The sequence below is a fragment of the Chelonia mydas genome, chromosome 17, assembly GCF_015237465.2.
Source record: "Chelonia mydas isolate rCheMyd1 chromosome 17, rCheMyd1.pri.v2, whole genome shotgun sequence".
In the NCBI taxonomy this organism is placed as follows: Eukaryota; Metazoa; Chordata; order Testudines; family Cheloniidae; genus Chelonia; species Chelonia mydas.
In genome coordinates this window covers 17,691,084-17,707,008 of record NC_051257.2, presented here as the reverse complement: position 1 = coordinate 17,707,008, position 15,925 = coordinate 17,691,084, and the positions used below count along the sequence as shown (strand labels likewise).

The 15,925-nt window shown below is 45.9% G+C and overlaps 1 protein-coding gene across 5 annotated transcripts in view; it reads right to left on the bottom strand.

The window, feature by feature from the left end:
• Positions 1-2,525: 2,525 nt before the first annotated feature.
• DHX33 (DEAH-box helicase 33) overlaps positions 2,526-15,925 on the bottom strand; it is a 28,827-nt gene continuing 15,427 nt past the window's right edge. For all 5 annotated transcript variants that reach the window (XM_037880899.2, XM_037880898.2, XM_037880900.2 and 2 more), the window contains 9 exons: positions 15,467-15,637; positions 14,028-14,213; positions 12,882-12,993; positions 11,975-12,134; positions 10,951-11,039; positions 10,196-10,323; positions 7,675-7,878; positions 6,753-6,839; positions 2,526-6,087 (listed from right to left, as the gene is read on the bottom strand). In XM_037880899.2, coding sequence (XP_037736827.1) covers positions 5,779-6,087; positions 6,753-6,839; positions 7,675-7,878; positions 10,196-10,323; positions 10,951-11,039; positions 11,975-12,134; positions 12,882-12,993; positions 14,028-14,213; positions 15,467-15,637 — 1,446 coding nt within the window. In that variant the 3' untranslated portion in view covers positions 2,526-5,778. The remainder of the gene's footprint in view (positions 6,088-6,752; positions 6,840-7,674; positions 7,879-10,195; positions 10,324-10,950; positions 11,040-11,974; positions 12,135-12,881; positions 12,994-14,027; positions 14,214-15,466; positions 15,638-15,925) is intronic.

The window sequence follows — 15,925 nt, the reverse complement described above, 5'->3', positions numbered from 1 at the left end:
CGGCCCCTCCCCCGGAAGGGCAAACCCTCATCACCCGGAAGCGTTTCTCCCCCCTTTGGGGGGCGTAGGGCTCGGCCTCGGCCTGAGCGCCGCGTGGGCAAGGCCTGGGGGCGGCTGTCGGGGCAGCAGCAGCAGCCGCCACCGCCCCCAACCCCTGGGCCTGGGCGAGGCTGGAGCGGCCCTGAGCCCCGCGTGCGAGGCGCTGTACAAATGGAGCCAAGAGTCCCCGCCCCGCGGCTCCATTTAAGCGCGTCTGGCAGGCTGGAGTGGGCCCACGCGCTACCTACGGCGTACCTCTGCCTTAAAGGCTCCGGCAGCCGCGCGCTCAGCTGCGCCCTGGGGTTACCAACTTTGGCTGGGCCTGTTCCTGGAGGTTTCATCACATGACAATCTTCCGTAAACGATTAACCCTACAGCCTCCATGGAGAGCCACATAATCCCATCCCCTTGTCTCCATTTCGACCTTTGCTCACACAGGTAGCCGCTGAGCTTGGTTCCCACGGCCAACGTACCGCAGGGGTGTGAAGGCTGAGCCACAGGAATTCTTTCTTCCCGCAAAAAGCCAACACCCGATTTCAGCACAAAGCAAGTGTAGGCTGCAGGTGAGAGTAACTGTAGCCACAGTTTTCAAAAGTGACTAGTGATTGTGGATGCCAATTTGAGATACCTTCAAGTATAGGCAAAAAGAAAAGGAGGATTTGTGGCACCTTAGAGACTAACAAATTTATTTGAGCATACGCTTCCCTGAGCTACAGCTGTAGCTGTCTCACTGAGCTGTAGCTCACAAAAGTTTATGCTCAAATAAATTTTAGTCTCTAAGGTGCCACAAGTACTCCTTTTTGCAGATACAGACTAACATGGCTGCTACTCTGAAACCTTCAAGTATAGGTGGTCAAGGTCCACTTTTCTTGGTCAAGGTCCAGACTCCAGAGAAAATGATGATAAATAAAAAGATGTAAGGGTCACTTAAAAGCATCTGGCAGGCTGGATTTGGCCCACGGTCTACCTATTGAGTATCTCTGCCTTAAAGGCTTCAGGCAGTTGAACAGCCACTGAAAATTACGACCCTTTAATGCACTTCAAGCTGGGCACCTACAATCATGACTCAAGTTGAAGATCTTGCCCACAATGATTTAAGTCCAAATTAAGCATGCTCTCTCTCTCCCACCAAATACAGCTTTGAAAGCATATAATTGTTGAAGTGGCAACTACTGAATATCAGGCTGTTAAAACAGTAAGAGCTAAAATACTGATTAGATAGTGTTTGCACCTCAGTGATCCAGCGGCTAATGTCTCCCTATCGTAGGTATGTTGTTAAAACGTGCAGTCAAAAGGCAAAACAAAAAAACCAAAACCGCAAACCTTTCCCCACCTATCTCCCCTGCAAAAGAAACCTGTCAATTGAACACTTCTCACCCACAGAAGTCGGTCCTCTAAATAAAAGATATTACCTCACGCACTTGTGTGTGTAACTTCCATAATGAAGAAAACTAAGATAGATAGATAATCTGGAAATATTAATTACCATAATAAAGGCTTAACCCTTGTGTAGCAATTTTCATTCATAGATCTCAAAAAAATTTATAAAAGAAATTATAATAATTCTCATTTTACAGATGTGGATCCTAAGGTACAGAGGGGAGAAGTTACTTGCCCACATCAGTTGCCGAGCTGGCAATAAAAGCCAGCTCTTCTGCTAGAGTACAGTTGGAGGCCACTCCTGCCACATAACATAATTTTTCCTTTCTCCTGTGCCACTCATGACATTGCATCAGGGGAGCAGCTGCTAATTTCTCACTTTTCAGGTTTCCATATTCTTCTTTCTGCAGATATGGGTAAATCACATTATTTTTATGAACCAAGAATCTCTAAAAAAAAAAAAACCTGCAGCCAGGAGTAGGATAGTGAGTCCAAGTTATCAAGACATCAGTATTTACAGTTTTCTCCCTAACTCTGATTTTTGAATGCTTATAAAAATATATTTTTAAATAATTGTACAGAGCACTGAAAACTCATGGGCTAGAAATAAAAATAGTGTACATTTATTAAGCTTTATCTCAATATTCTCCCTTTATAAGATAACAGCATTCAACTTTTCATTCATTTTTGCAAGTCCCCTTAAATTTATTTGAAAATAGAAGTCAGTCAAAAAAATAACCTAGTTCTAATATACTAATATTAATTTTAAAAGAAGGACTGACCAGGGGACATACACCCTGGCATAACACGCTGACTTTTTGTATGTTAGTGATGTTACCCTCTAATGACCAGCTCTCAAAAAAAAAAAAAAAAAAAAAAAAAGCTCCAGGAAAACACATTTACAAAAGGACTTTAGGTCATGACAGCAAAGCGATGCTTAGAATAAAACATCATATTACAAGAATCCAAAATACAAAAAAAGAAAATCACTATATAAAATTATAATTTGTACCTAAACATACCATGAGGTACTTTTAATAGCCACTTAGCTTCCTCACTTCAAAGCCTGAGCTATGTATAGAACATAAGACAACAGCTTCTTGAACTTGGAGTTTAGCCATCTCTTTATTATGGGAAAGTCAAATGTACAAATTAGTTATTTCTGAATGGATCTCCCATCCCCCACCCAATCCCCAAACATAGTTAATAGGCTGTCCAAACAAAGTGTGCTTTTATTCCACTTTCCCCTACAGATGCAGAGTTTCTGTATAAACACAGGAATAATTATATACAGTGCTTGGTAATTCCCTGCGGTTTGTACGAGTTACAACAACTGAAGTAGCAGCATACTGTTGAAATGCCATCCAGAATTGCAGCTGGTCATACACAGAAAGGTGGCAATTTTGCCCCCAGCCCCTCAGCATGTTTCTTACCAGCAAGGATACAGTGAGAGGCACAACCAAGGGATACATTTATACATTTCCTCTAGACCCCTGTAAAAACTCAGTATCACCCTGTCTGGAAATAGATTGATACACTTCACTATTCCTGGAAGCAGAGGGGAAGATATTCTAGGCATACTGTGTAAATGGAATGCACCTATTTACACTAATGCTGCTCTTAGGAACCAGTGATTTGCAGATATTTCGGAGTGTAATTCAGGTTTTAAAGAGAGGTATTTGTCATAGATTTCACTGGTGAGGACCAAGGTAGTCAGAATAATAGTAGCCTGGCGAGAAGGCATATTGCAACATACTGTGTAATTGTGAAAAATTTAACCAGAAAAAAAAAGTTCAAGATAGAAAGCATAACTTCTCCCTGTAGATCACACAGTGAAGTCAACAGCTTATCTGTTCACAAGTTTAATGGGTTTTCCAATATGATTCTATCCCTGAGCAGCACCATTGAAACATTTAAAATAAAAAGTAAAATTGATGTTTGAAAAATACAAGAGTGGACTACACCATTTTAGTCAAACTGGGATATCCCAGAGCAGCTCATGTTAACTAATCACATTCATTAATAAAAGTTTCCCATCTTCCCCTTCTAGAAATCTGATCTGTTTTAATTCATCTCATCCTAAAACTGAACAACTCAAACTGTGCAAAGAGATTTCTGCTGAAACTAGAAGTTGCTCTCCCAGAGAAGTTATTTTAGAAGTACTCATAAGGATATAATTTAAAAAATTCTTACAATTTTTCTAAGTCCCCATTCAGTCATAATAGAACAGTCCATTCCACTCATTCAAGACATTACTGGGCAAGTAATATTTGGACAATCAAGTAATTAGACTGGCTGAACCTGCCTTAGTCCCTGTATAAAACACAGGATTAAAAAATAAGATTGGTTCTTATTGCCATTTTCCTTCAGTGTAGAATCTGGCCACTAGATGCTATGATGCTGGATGAAGCCCAAAATACCAAAGACAGATGTAGCGTCCTAACCAATGTTGACATGCTACAAATGTCTAATGAAGGACAAAAATAATCAAGAAAAGCAGAAAAATACTGGTGTAAAACTGTAATGGGGGAAATAAATATCTGATGATTAAAGAGCTTTTGAAGGAAGTCTGACTGCAAATAACATCTTCATATTTTTTTTCTGGAAAGTTTGCCACAAAATAACCAGATGAGCTATTGCGAAAGATAAGACTTATTGTGATCTGCTATCTCCAAGCAGTGAACTTGGAAGTTTTAATGTGGCCAAGAAGGAAGGATGAACAAAAGGTGTGTGGGGACAGGCATAGTGGAGGGCAATTTCTTTGCTGCCAGAGTTCTGGGTTCAGTCTGGAACAAAGTCTTTGCTTCTGCTTTGAAATCTTTGGCTGCCATGACAAAGAAAATCTCTTCAGGCAAAGACTGGCACAAAAATTTCAGATGGCAATATACAGAAGTTAACAGTCCAAATTCAACCCCCCACACTCATGCACATACTGAGGAATAATAATGTCTCAATAGCAAAGCAGAGGAAAAAACTGTACGCAGAAGACAGCTGGTTATAAAGTCAAGTGGCATTTGGAGAGAGGAGATGCATAATAGACCATTGCCAAACTCAACATCATTTAACAGTCTAATTGGCTTCCTAAGTAAGAAGCAAAGATTTCTTTAAAGATCTGTGCTTTGTGGGAATGCTGAAAAGCAAGTATGGAAGATATTGATGATTCGTTAGACCGTCTGTCATGTAAAGAGCCTGGAATCTTTATACTTAACTTCTTTCACCATCTCAGTTGTAAATATCTGTTTTACCATGTGCGGTTTTATGACTCTTCTATGGATTACACAGTTATAAATTGCTAGAAAAATATAACTAGCCATGCCTGCCCAAGCAAGACTTAGATTTCACGATAGCTTGTTGCCAGGTAGCAGAAACATCCAACTCATAGGGGAAATGTTACCCAACTTCTTTAACAATACATACTACCTATAAGAGCTCTGCAGTGGCTGATCCTCTCCTTAGATTTAACTATTGGCACTTTGGTGTGGCCATATGGGGGCAGCCGCAGAAGCGTTTTACTTGCATGGCACCCAGTTCGTTACATAGCTACATGAAAACCAACTGGATGATGGAGACTAACTTTGTTTAAAAAGACACAGCTAGGCTGGTGATGCAGCAATGAGAAACTAACAAAGCATTTGAAAGACATGCCGGCAGTCTCTCTGCTAGCAGACGATATGGGTTACTGATCATCCTCTCTTAGTGGCACTTCACCTCTATCAGCCCCGCAAGGTTTGTCTAACAAACAGGCACAGGTGATGAAGAGCTGTCTATTCAGATAACTCTGTACTGGCTTTCAGATGGGTCAAACAAGGTGGTGAAAGTGACATCAGGCAGAAAGATGTCTGATGAGGTAAAATACATTAGCACCTCCCTCCGAAAAATGTACATTTAAAAAAGGTATTTTTGTCCTGTTAATATAATTATACATAGAGATTTAAAACTTTCTGATGATAAAACCTGCGAAGGATACAAGGGCAATTGTCAAAAAATCCCAGGTCTGCTCAAAAGAGTCCCCTTGGGGCTCTCATTGCTTCATACACAACCCCATTATACCTCTGTTTTAAAAATTGGAATCCAAGACCATCACCCCCAACCCCCAAATATATACATATATATATTCACAAACATACTATATACATGTATAATGTTCCCCTTTTATCTACTAACTGTCATAAAAGATGATTGTTCTAAGCCAGTGCAGCAACAGTGCATGAGGTATGGCTCTTGCAGAGAAGCCATTTCCTGTACAGTCCTACCAGATTGGCAAGGCAAAGCTCTATTGTTCCTGTACATTCGTTACAAAAATCTGATCCCGTGACCCCAGGAATCCCCCACAGTTAGCTCCGTGGCGCCAAGGGTGGGTCAGTTCTTGGCTGCTCTTAGCTTCCTGCGGAAGTAGTCGGGTGCAGCATCATACAGCCAATCTGCATCCACCACGCACAAGTCCCTCATGTAGCACTTGTTGGTGTGAAGCAGCTCGTTGTACGTTACGCAGGCTGGCTTGCAGTGGAAGAGGACTGAGGAGGGATGGATTGCCACCAGCTGGTGGGAGTCTACGGTGGCATAGGTGCCATCCGGCTGCAACTCTGCAGTGTTCATGAAGAGGCTGTGAGCCAGGCAGCGGCGGATATTCCCCGTGTCCGATCGGGAGGACTCAATCGGTAATGATAGCTGGTTAGTAACGAGAGAGAGAGAGAGAGAGAGATGGCAATCCCTTGTGTGTGGTGCCCTGCAGCTCAGGATCAGACACCCTACTAACCTCACGCTTAAAAAGGCAATTCACATCTTTTCATGTATTTATACCTGCTCCTGTATTTTCCACTCCATGCATCTGATGAAGTGGGTTCTAGCCCACGAAAGCTTATGCCCAAATAAATTTGTTAGTCTCTAAGGTGCCACAAGGACTCCTCGTTGTTCCTACTAACATTAAGTCTCATAAAACAAGCCTGGAAGAGTCTCACGGTGGGAGTGAGGCTGGAATCAGGTGGCTTCTAGCGCAACACAAAAGCCCACATCACCTATCGCTTTCTGGCAACCCTTCCGATAACTGTGAGTGCACATGTTTGAAAAGCAAATATGGTACGACCAAAAGCTCAAAAGGAATGGGAATTCCAATTCAAGCTTGGACAGCTGCCGTTGTGAGTTTGCAGGACGCTGCCCAGAGACGGGTCCAAGCTGCCCGTTAGAGGAGTTAGTTTCAGTCCTACCATATTCAAACCGGGAACTGAAGGCACAGTGTTTCCCTCTGCTAGGATCTGGTAAAGGGAAGCCAGTCGGGGGTAGAGGGGAGTAAAACAATGACAAGACAACTGAAGAATTTTACAGCAACTAGTTACCTTTAGGCAAATGTCCCTGAGCTGAGCTCTGACGTCTGACACCAGCGTCATGTTCCTGTTGTTCACAAAGTTCTCTCTGCACCATTCCTGCAGGAGAGCAAGTGGAAGCTAGAACAATTCACTTCTTTATCAAGGATGTTAGGGACATTGTCTTTGGATAAGATGTAAAACAGGATCCCTAAATCACATACCCATTCAAAAGAGCGCTGCTACCCTTCTGGCCTGTTTCACAATACGGATAGTTACACTTGACCTAACTACAATTCCCTCCTACAGTTCCAATTAGACACAGCATTCCTCACCCACTGTCCTAAATTGTTCTGTGGGTTTGCCATGTGCCATGAAACAGCTTCTGCGCTTCTTCCCCAGAGATGGTGAAAGTGATTCCTAGAAGCATACAGTTTGTAAATCACACTGGGAGCCCTGAGGAGGAAAGGCACACTACTACGCTGCTACTCTACGTATTTAGAAATCAGACTGGAGAGTTTGATTTGTGGATTAAATCCAAATCCCATTTACAAAACTTGCAGAAAGGCCCGATCTCTTTGTCATGAGTTCTGAAATGCTGAAGAGCACTGCCAGGCATTTCCCGGTGGTAGGCTGAAACACAATCCTACCCAACTGGAACAATACAAGGAGGAAATATGACCTCGAGGTTAAGGTGCTAGCTTGGGACTCGAAGGACGGGTTCAGTTCCCAGCTCTGCTGCAGAGTTCCTGTGTGACCTTCATGAAGTCACTTACTCAGCCTGTAAAATGAGGTTAGCCCTTTCCCATCTCACAGAAGCATAGTGAGAATAAATACATTGATTAGGAGGCACTCAGATGCAAAGCGAAACGCAGATACATGGAGAGAGGTCAGATCCCAACGGACGAATTATTGTACCATCTCCAGAAGCTGGTGTGCCGCAAGCCCCACCTACCTTATTGCCGCTGACATTTTTAAAGGCTCTGTATACGTTGAGCAGGGTGAGGTGATCCCCCTCACTGGAAATGAACTTTTTTCGGACAGACTGCACTTCATCCCGCCGGGATGGGGGGTTGTAGAGGACGCTGTCCACCGAGAGCAGGGACACAATGGTCAGGATCTCCTCCGTGCAGTGGAACTTGGGGGACGTGAGGATAGTCTGCGAAGCACAGAGAAAGAGCTGCTTTCAAGGGTTTCACCAGCTAGAAAGCTGGCAGATTTCAACAGCACAGTAATCTTGGTGAGTAATGTAAACTTTAGAAGATACCTTCTCTGTGTTAAACTAACTCCTGGCTCAATGGGATCAGACATAAAAGACAGGGGAACTCTGGTTTATTCTTAAAATCACAGAAGACAGAGGGAAGAGACATACTAGGGGACATAGCTTGTCCATCCTCATGCCAATGCAGTATCATGGAGGCACTGGTAATGACGATCATTAAGGATTATTCTTTAAGTCGTCCTCATCTGAATGAGCTAAACTACTCACAAACCTTGAATTACACACTTCTGCTATTTAGGCACACAGATATACACATACATATGCACACTATTGGGAACAGCTGATTATTTTAAGGAAGTTTCAGCATAACGTGCTCATCCATATGAAATTTGTAAGCAAGACAAAGGCAGCTCTTTTGGAAACTTTGGTTTCAACTCTAACTTGCCTCATTAAAATCAATTAGTGTGCTAGAGGAAAGGAGGGGAACAAATGTCATACCTATCAACAAGAGGCACTAAAGGTGAACTCCAAACCAGTGAGCCTCACTTCAGTACCAGAGGAAACGGCTGAAGTAAACAGGATTATAAAGCATCCACTAGATGAGCAGAATATGACAGGGACAAACGAGTACAGTTTCTCTAAAGGAAAATTGTGCCTCTCTAATCTACTAGGATTTTCAGCGCATGCAAGGCTGCAGCTACTCAGGGCCAAGTTCCACATCTACTGCATAGCAGCAGCGCTCACGGACATTAATAGGAGTTGCTGGTAAGCAAAAACTGTAGAATCAGTGCCCCATCAGGCACTCATTCTCCTCACATGTTACTCCTGAGGGCATTCTGCGCCAAATAATTACAAATTCTGAAAACTGTATTTGTCAAAAAAATGTGGATGCTCCAGCATGGCATTGGGAAGCAGAGGCCACTGGCTGCACAGAGGTGGGAGATCACTATGCAGCTCCCCCACAGGGCACAGACTCAGCAGTGAGGCTGCACCCAACCCCAGAAACACCCCAGGGCCCTGTCCCTCCATGCCAGGTGCGAGCAAGCAGGCTCAGCAAGGCAGGATCCAAGTGTGGAGGGGCTTAGTGTGGGGGGTCCAGGTGTGGGTTGAGAGGGCTCTGTGTGGGGCAATCTGGGTACGAGCGGCTCAGTGGGGGATCCAGGTGTGGAGTGAAGCTTGATGCACAGGGGCTTGTTGTGGGGTTCTGGATGCAACAATAATGGGACTCTGTTAGGGGGGTCCAGGTGAAGGTGGTTGGGACTCAGCAGGGCGGGTCTGGGTATGGGGTGGATAGAGCTTGGCAGGGGGGTCTGGGTGTGGGAAGCTCAGTGGGGGGGAGGGGTTCAGATGCTTGGGGAGTGGGGCTCAGAGGGCTGGGGATCCAGGTGCAGCTGGTTGGGGCTCGATAGGGTGGGGATCCAGGTACAGGTGGCTCGTTGGGGTGATCTAGGTAAAGGGGGAGTGGGACTTGTCGGGGGGGGGGGGGTTGGGTGCGGGAGGGTGAGGCTCAGCAGGAGGGTCTGGGAATGAGGAGGTTTGGATGCATGTGAGTTGGGCAGATGGGGGAGTAGCTCCCTGTACAGGGATCCCTCCCCCTGCAGCTGAGGAGCGATGGGTGCAAGAAGCGCAAGTGGGGGGGCGGGTGGAGCAGTTACACAGCTTCCTACAGCCAGGGGAGAAATCTGAGAGTGGGTCTGACATGGCCCTGGATGCCAGGCAGGAGAAGAGAAAGTCCTGTCCTCCCCAGCCCAGCCGGGACTAGCAACTGAGCCCGGCACAGGGTAGGAGCCACCAGCCGGTTCTTCCCCAGGCCCACCCTCCACCTCACAGTGATTTACTTTGCCGCCGGCTGCCTTGGGCACCCAAAACATGCTGCTGGGGAGAATCACATGACCACTCTTGTGGCTTCCCTTTGCTTTCCCGTCAGAAAGTCATTTTTCTGCAGAGAAGCAAAGAAATTTGCGAGGGACATAAATTCTGCGCATTAGCAGTAGCGCAGAATTCCCCCAGGAGTAACATGTATTGTTAGGGATGTATCATGGTAACAGCACCTGTATGTACTTTGTCATTCCACCTCATGTGGAAATCCTACATGGAATCAGAAGCTAAATGTGGAATATTCCGTCAAAACAAACCTCTTAACTCATTATCAAATCCAAAGAAAGTTGTTTAAGGAGCTTGAGAATAAGAGACTGATAACTATGGAAAAATATATCCAGATAAAAATAAAAAGCTTATTGCCTATCATTTGTACTTTAGAGAATTTGGGCTCCAGAGGAAATGCTGCCATCTTCCTTCCCAGTGGAGTCAGAGTAACCTGATCCTCCTTCCGGTCCACAGCCCCCAGCAGATCCAGTTGCTCAATGGCTGCCTGAATGGCATCTATGAAGACAGAATGGTACAGCCAGTTGGCTTCATTGTTGGCAATATCAGCAGAGGTGAGGAGGACTCAGAGGCAGTGTCTCCGGGTCAGAGTGAAGGACAACGCTGTGCCTGTTATGATTAAACTGCTCGAACCTCCGGGGCTGTCTACCAGGCACATTCCAGTGACATAACACTCACAAATTACATTTTAAATAGAAGCAAAGCCAAGGTTGCCATGCCAAGCTCCTGCAGGCTGCTCTCCTTCTCTAGAAGCCTCCCCCCAAGATTTTTTCAGATTCTTTGCACCTCCAGCCTACTTTTATCCCATGCTGCTCCTCACTCTGTTGAGAAGTTGAATTCCCCAGCTCCTGCCACCAGTGCACCTGCTTTCACAGCCACGGTCACACCACGGTCAGTGAGCACTTAAGGGAATCCGGTCCACCCAGATGGCAGAAGATTTCGATTAGTTCACTTGTCAGCTAGACCCATCGGGGGAGGTTGCAACAATACAGGAAGTGTTACGCTCCTTATGGTACAGACTCCCCCCGGCTCTCCCTTATCGGTTCAGCCAAAAATTTTATTTTCAGACAAATTCTCAGTGACCTGTTACCCATTCCTTCCAATGCTGCCTTCACACCCACTTACCTGGGGATGGTTTGGACATAAAATCGAAGGTGAGAACGTTGGGAATTCTCAGAGCCAGGAGCTGTAGCATCACACTGGCCAGGTTACACCTGCAAAGGGAGAGAAAAAAAAAATAAGAACAACCTCAATCACCTGCCTCTGTTGAGGCGAGTCAGGCAGACCTGCCCGACCAACATCTCTGAAATCCTGCACACTGAGGAAGACCAGCCCAAGAGTGGCCTCCACTGTCCCCTGGCCTCAGCACTCCTGCAGAGTGGCTACTTCTTCCACCAGCACCTCCAGTCACACAGCAGAGATGAGGAACGAGCAGCAGTGGCAGCAGAGGGATCTTTACACACTCATTTTTGTCAGGAATGGAGAGAAGCATAATAAGGGAAAGGAGTATAATACAAAGGGTGGAGATCAAAGGGCAATGACCAAGGTGGATGCTGGATGCTCCCCAGAACCTCACCCTCAGCTGATGGTATTTGGCACAGAACTTCTTGGATTCTGAGATCCCGCTGGAGCCCCCTCTCTGAGGGCTGGGCAAGGACACAACGGGTAAACCCGTCGCTTCAGCTATCCCTTGTAGCCTCATTAGCCTGCTGCCAGTTATGTCACGTGAGATGGGAGAGTACAAGCTTAAAAGGGATGGCGAGAAAAAGCTACGAGTCCAGACTGATGGAGGAGGGGGAATAAAATACCCTGTTCTTCTTGTTTCTGACACCTTCCTCCTGGTAACGGGGCTGCTGGTGGAGATAGAGCAAAAGCCTGAGCTCTGACAGCTCCAGGCCCCTTTCCCCTCCGGGGCCCCAAAATACACCCAAGCTGTGAAAACGGAATTAACCACAACAGGAAGCCAGGAGAGACACAGTTCTGTCCCAGGCTCTGAATGCCCTTCCTCAGCCAAGGCTGCTCATGGGGCTCCATATCCATTCACAGCACTCATAGGCCTGCCTTCAGAGTCACAGATTCCGGCTATGTAACAAGGTCTGGCTAAGGGAGCGCAAGGCTGTGTGTTAAGGGAAGTGGATTCTGTTCTCACCTCTGTATCTCAGGTATCGTCATTTTATCAAACTTCTGAAACTCATCCTCTGTGTAGAGCCGGTAACAGATTCCACTATCCTCTCGTCCCGCTCGCCCTGTTCGCTGCCATGCCTGGGCCTTTGACACCCGTTGCACAGCCAACACCTCCAGTCCACTCTCTGGGAAAGGAAAGAGTCCACATTAGTGAATATTCACACATGCAGGGCTTTGGAAATGCAGCTAGTGCAAATTCACAGTGGCTGAGTACTGATCCTGGGGGAAGAAAGAGAGCACCACCGACTGAAACAATACCACTTAAAGGCAGTCTCCCATCAAAACACTAACCAGGCCTATTCTTGCTTAGCATACAAGACCTGAAGACAGCTACATGGTGCTGCATCCACTTGGTGACATTTCACAGCTCCAGGGGTATGTTTACACTGCATGTAGACACCCACAGCTGGCCCATACCCCAACTGACTCGGGCTAAGAGGCTATTTAGGGTGTAGATGTCCTGGCTCAGGCTGCAGCCTGAACTCTGGGACCCTTCCATGTTACCCAAACATTTACACTGCAATAAACAGCCCCGCAGCCTGAGTCAGCTGGCAGGGGCCAACCACTGGTTTTTAATTGTAGTGTAGACATACCCCAGGAGGCCCGGTAGAATTCCACACTTAGTTGACTCTCCCCACAAATGGATAGCCCTGTATACACCTTATCCCAGGATCAAATGAGCACTGGGGAAGAAAGCACATTCAACTGATGGGAAGAACACAAACACACACACACAAAAAACGCCTGAAATTTGATGTGTTAGAAACTGGGGCAGAGGGGTATTTTAAATCAGCTGCTGCCAGGGTTTAGTGCCTCAACATACTTATCAAGAATTAAAAATTATTTCCATATCACTCATCTCAACTCCTCACCAGGGCTGAACTTCTTTGCTTTAACCATGCCTGTGTCCACAACATATTTTATTCCTGCAATGGTGATGGAGGTTTCTGCAATGTTGGTCGAAAGGATCACTTTGCGATAGCCCTAGGAGGAAGAGCAAACAAAAGAATACCATCTAGCTCTTATCTAATGCTTTGCAGCAGTACATCTCAAAGAGCTTTACAAAGGAGGTCAGTATCATTATCCCCATTTTACAGATGGGGAAACTGAGGCAGCGGTGACTTTGCCCAAGGTCACCCAGCAGGCCAGTGACAGAGTCAGGAAAAGAACTCAGGATCTCCCAAGTGCCAGTCCAGGGCTGTATCCAGTAGGGCACACTTGCAGGAGTCCCAGCTCCCACTTTCCCACCTCAGTGTCCCAAGATTCACACATCCATATTGATGTGCTTTGACTTGGTTACACTTTAGAGTACTGTGTCAGTATGACCAGCTTGTATGGAGAAATTAAAACTCTAGCTACTGGGCAGATTTCTAAAAGAAAGGAACGTTGCAATCAAAAACAATTAGTCAAATCAAATACAAGACCCCCAAAAGGCTGTTTGCAGTGTAGCCTTTAAACCTTTTTAGTTTTGCTTCTGGTGCAAGGCATGAGATTAGGATCCCTGACGACCTGAGTTCCTATTTATCCGCTGACTAGGAACACCACAGGCTGAACAATGTAAGTTCCTCTGTGCACACACACGCAGCGCTGCCAAGTCTGCTACGCCCTCCAGATTAATCTTCTTGGAATTTCAGTACGACCTGGAGACTGCCCAGTGAGGCTGCCCAACGGGAATGATGCTTTCTGTGACGAGGCTCTTAGTCCACAAGGATCCTTACAGAGCACATTCCAAAAGCTCTGCATCTCATTACCAAGCCTTTGGGCCCTCATTCCGCTACCTTTTCTGTATCCAGGGCAATTATTCCTCTACTGGTGCTAATGTTGAGGAGAGACTCATAGAGGTGACACCCCACATACGGCACTGAAACCATGTATCCTCCTGTCTCCAGGCAGTAGTCAGCCATGGTTATAAATGAGGATTGCTTTTAACCCACGAGACGTGCAGCCCTTCCTGTGCAGGGAAACAGACAGTGATGTGGATGCCTCAGCTCCCCCAGGTGTCCCCCAGCCTGGTTTACCTTTGGTGCGGCCTGAAAGACTCGGAGCTGCTGCGAGTATGGCAGCGAAGCATAGAGGGGCATCACCACCATCTGGGGGCAGCCATCGGGAAGGTGCTTGGCGATGTCTCGGCAAGTTTTGGTCATCGCTTCGATCTCTTCCTGACCAGTTAGAAACACCAGGATGTCCTGAGAAGAAGGTGCTTCCTTGGGGGTTGGGGAATTAGAAATGAGTGTAAGCTAGTGGGGGGAAGAAGACTCAAGCAGAAATAAAACAGCAGTTATCAGTGGCAGCAAATCTTCTGAGCTCTCCTAGCAACAGCAGAAGAGATGGAGCAGCTGGGGAGCAAAGCTGAATGTGTGCATACGGAGCAAGGTGCTGAGCACCCCCAGCTCCCACTGGATTCACTGAGCCGGAAGGGGGCTCAGCACTTTGTAGGACTCAGTCTGTCACCAAGACGGAGAAAAAAAAAAACCCCTAGAGAAACAGATGTTTCTACTTTGTTCAGCAACTTTCCAGTACAGCTGGCCAGTAATCACATGAAAACCCGAAGAAGAATAGTTAGGAAAGCGAGGCTGCATACTTTCCTTAGCAGTCTCCTTTCATCTCCAGACTAGAGTTCAATTCCTACAAACACAGCAACAATAAGTATTTTCATAGCGGCAGAGCCAGGACATTACTGGTTTATTTAACAGCTTTCCACCAATCACTCTCCTTAAAAGCCACTGAATACATACAGCTCCAAAAGCACCATGTCACTGTGTGCTCCAATGCAGAGGAGACACGCTGGATATGTTTCCAAAGACGAGCACCGCAGGCACGTCCTTCAAAACCTCAGGACTAACCATTTGGCAGTTTCTCGTTGAAACACTTAGTGCTAGTCATAAAGTATTGATGAGCTTTTAATTCAATAGATTTCCATTTTCTCTATAGTTTATCTTAACAACTACATTAGGGAGGCGATCTTAATGACAATCGAAGATTGGCATTTTTTCATTTTGGTGCTCTTTGTGGATGCCACAATTCTGTAAGTAATGGGGTGCAAATAAATTATTCCCTAGAGTGCAATATTTTCAGTAATGGGAGCCCTCATCTAACTCAGTCACACCATCAGCATCATCTACCCGAGAAGTAGATTTTAAAAGAATATAGGGCCAGCTGGCCCACAGTGAAGTATGAAAGCTAGAGATGAGAATGCAACAGCATACAGAACAATCTCAGAGTTTTACTAACGATACAAGCTGCAGTTTCAGGCCATGGGATATTTGAGATCATGAATCTAGCCAAAGTCTTACATTAATATAGCTCATTCAGACTTCAGGGGTGACACTAAAAGAATCCTCAATGCTTGTAGCATGACAGGGAAACTAGCACTTGGATCTGAACAGGCAGAACGGTAACAGATGAAATATCCGTCGCATCGCAGGAGCAATGCTTGCTCCCAACACACCCGTGGTACCTGATGGATTTGGAAGACCGACACCAGAGCTGCTTGGAGGTAATCACTCTGAGGCTGTTTGGTGTAAAAGATCTGGATTGGATGTTGCCGACCTTCTAGATAGAGGACTGGGGCTCCGTTGAAGTACTGAGAGAACTGGTCTACATCCATAGTAGCTGACATGATCACCACCTACAAAATGGGAGCAAGGCAGGTGCTATCAATGGGACTCAAGTGCGAGACGTTTGCCAACAGGCCTACAAAACCCAGCCTCCTTAGACTGCTAGGATGAACACCCAAACAAGCAAAAGGTAAGGAAGGCATTTAGTGCAGAAGAGAGCTACGTTTTTTTCTTCCGGGCCTTCATGTCTACAGCCATCCACTCCCACTATGTGACATCCCAACATGTGTTATACACATATCGCCCCATACACTACAGAGTGAGTGGAGAAGTGAACTTAAAGGTTTCCAGACGTTTAC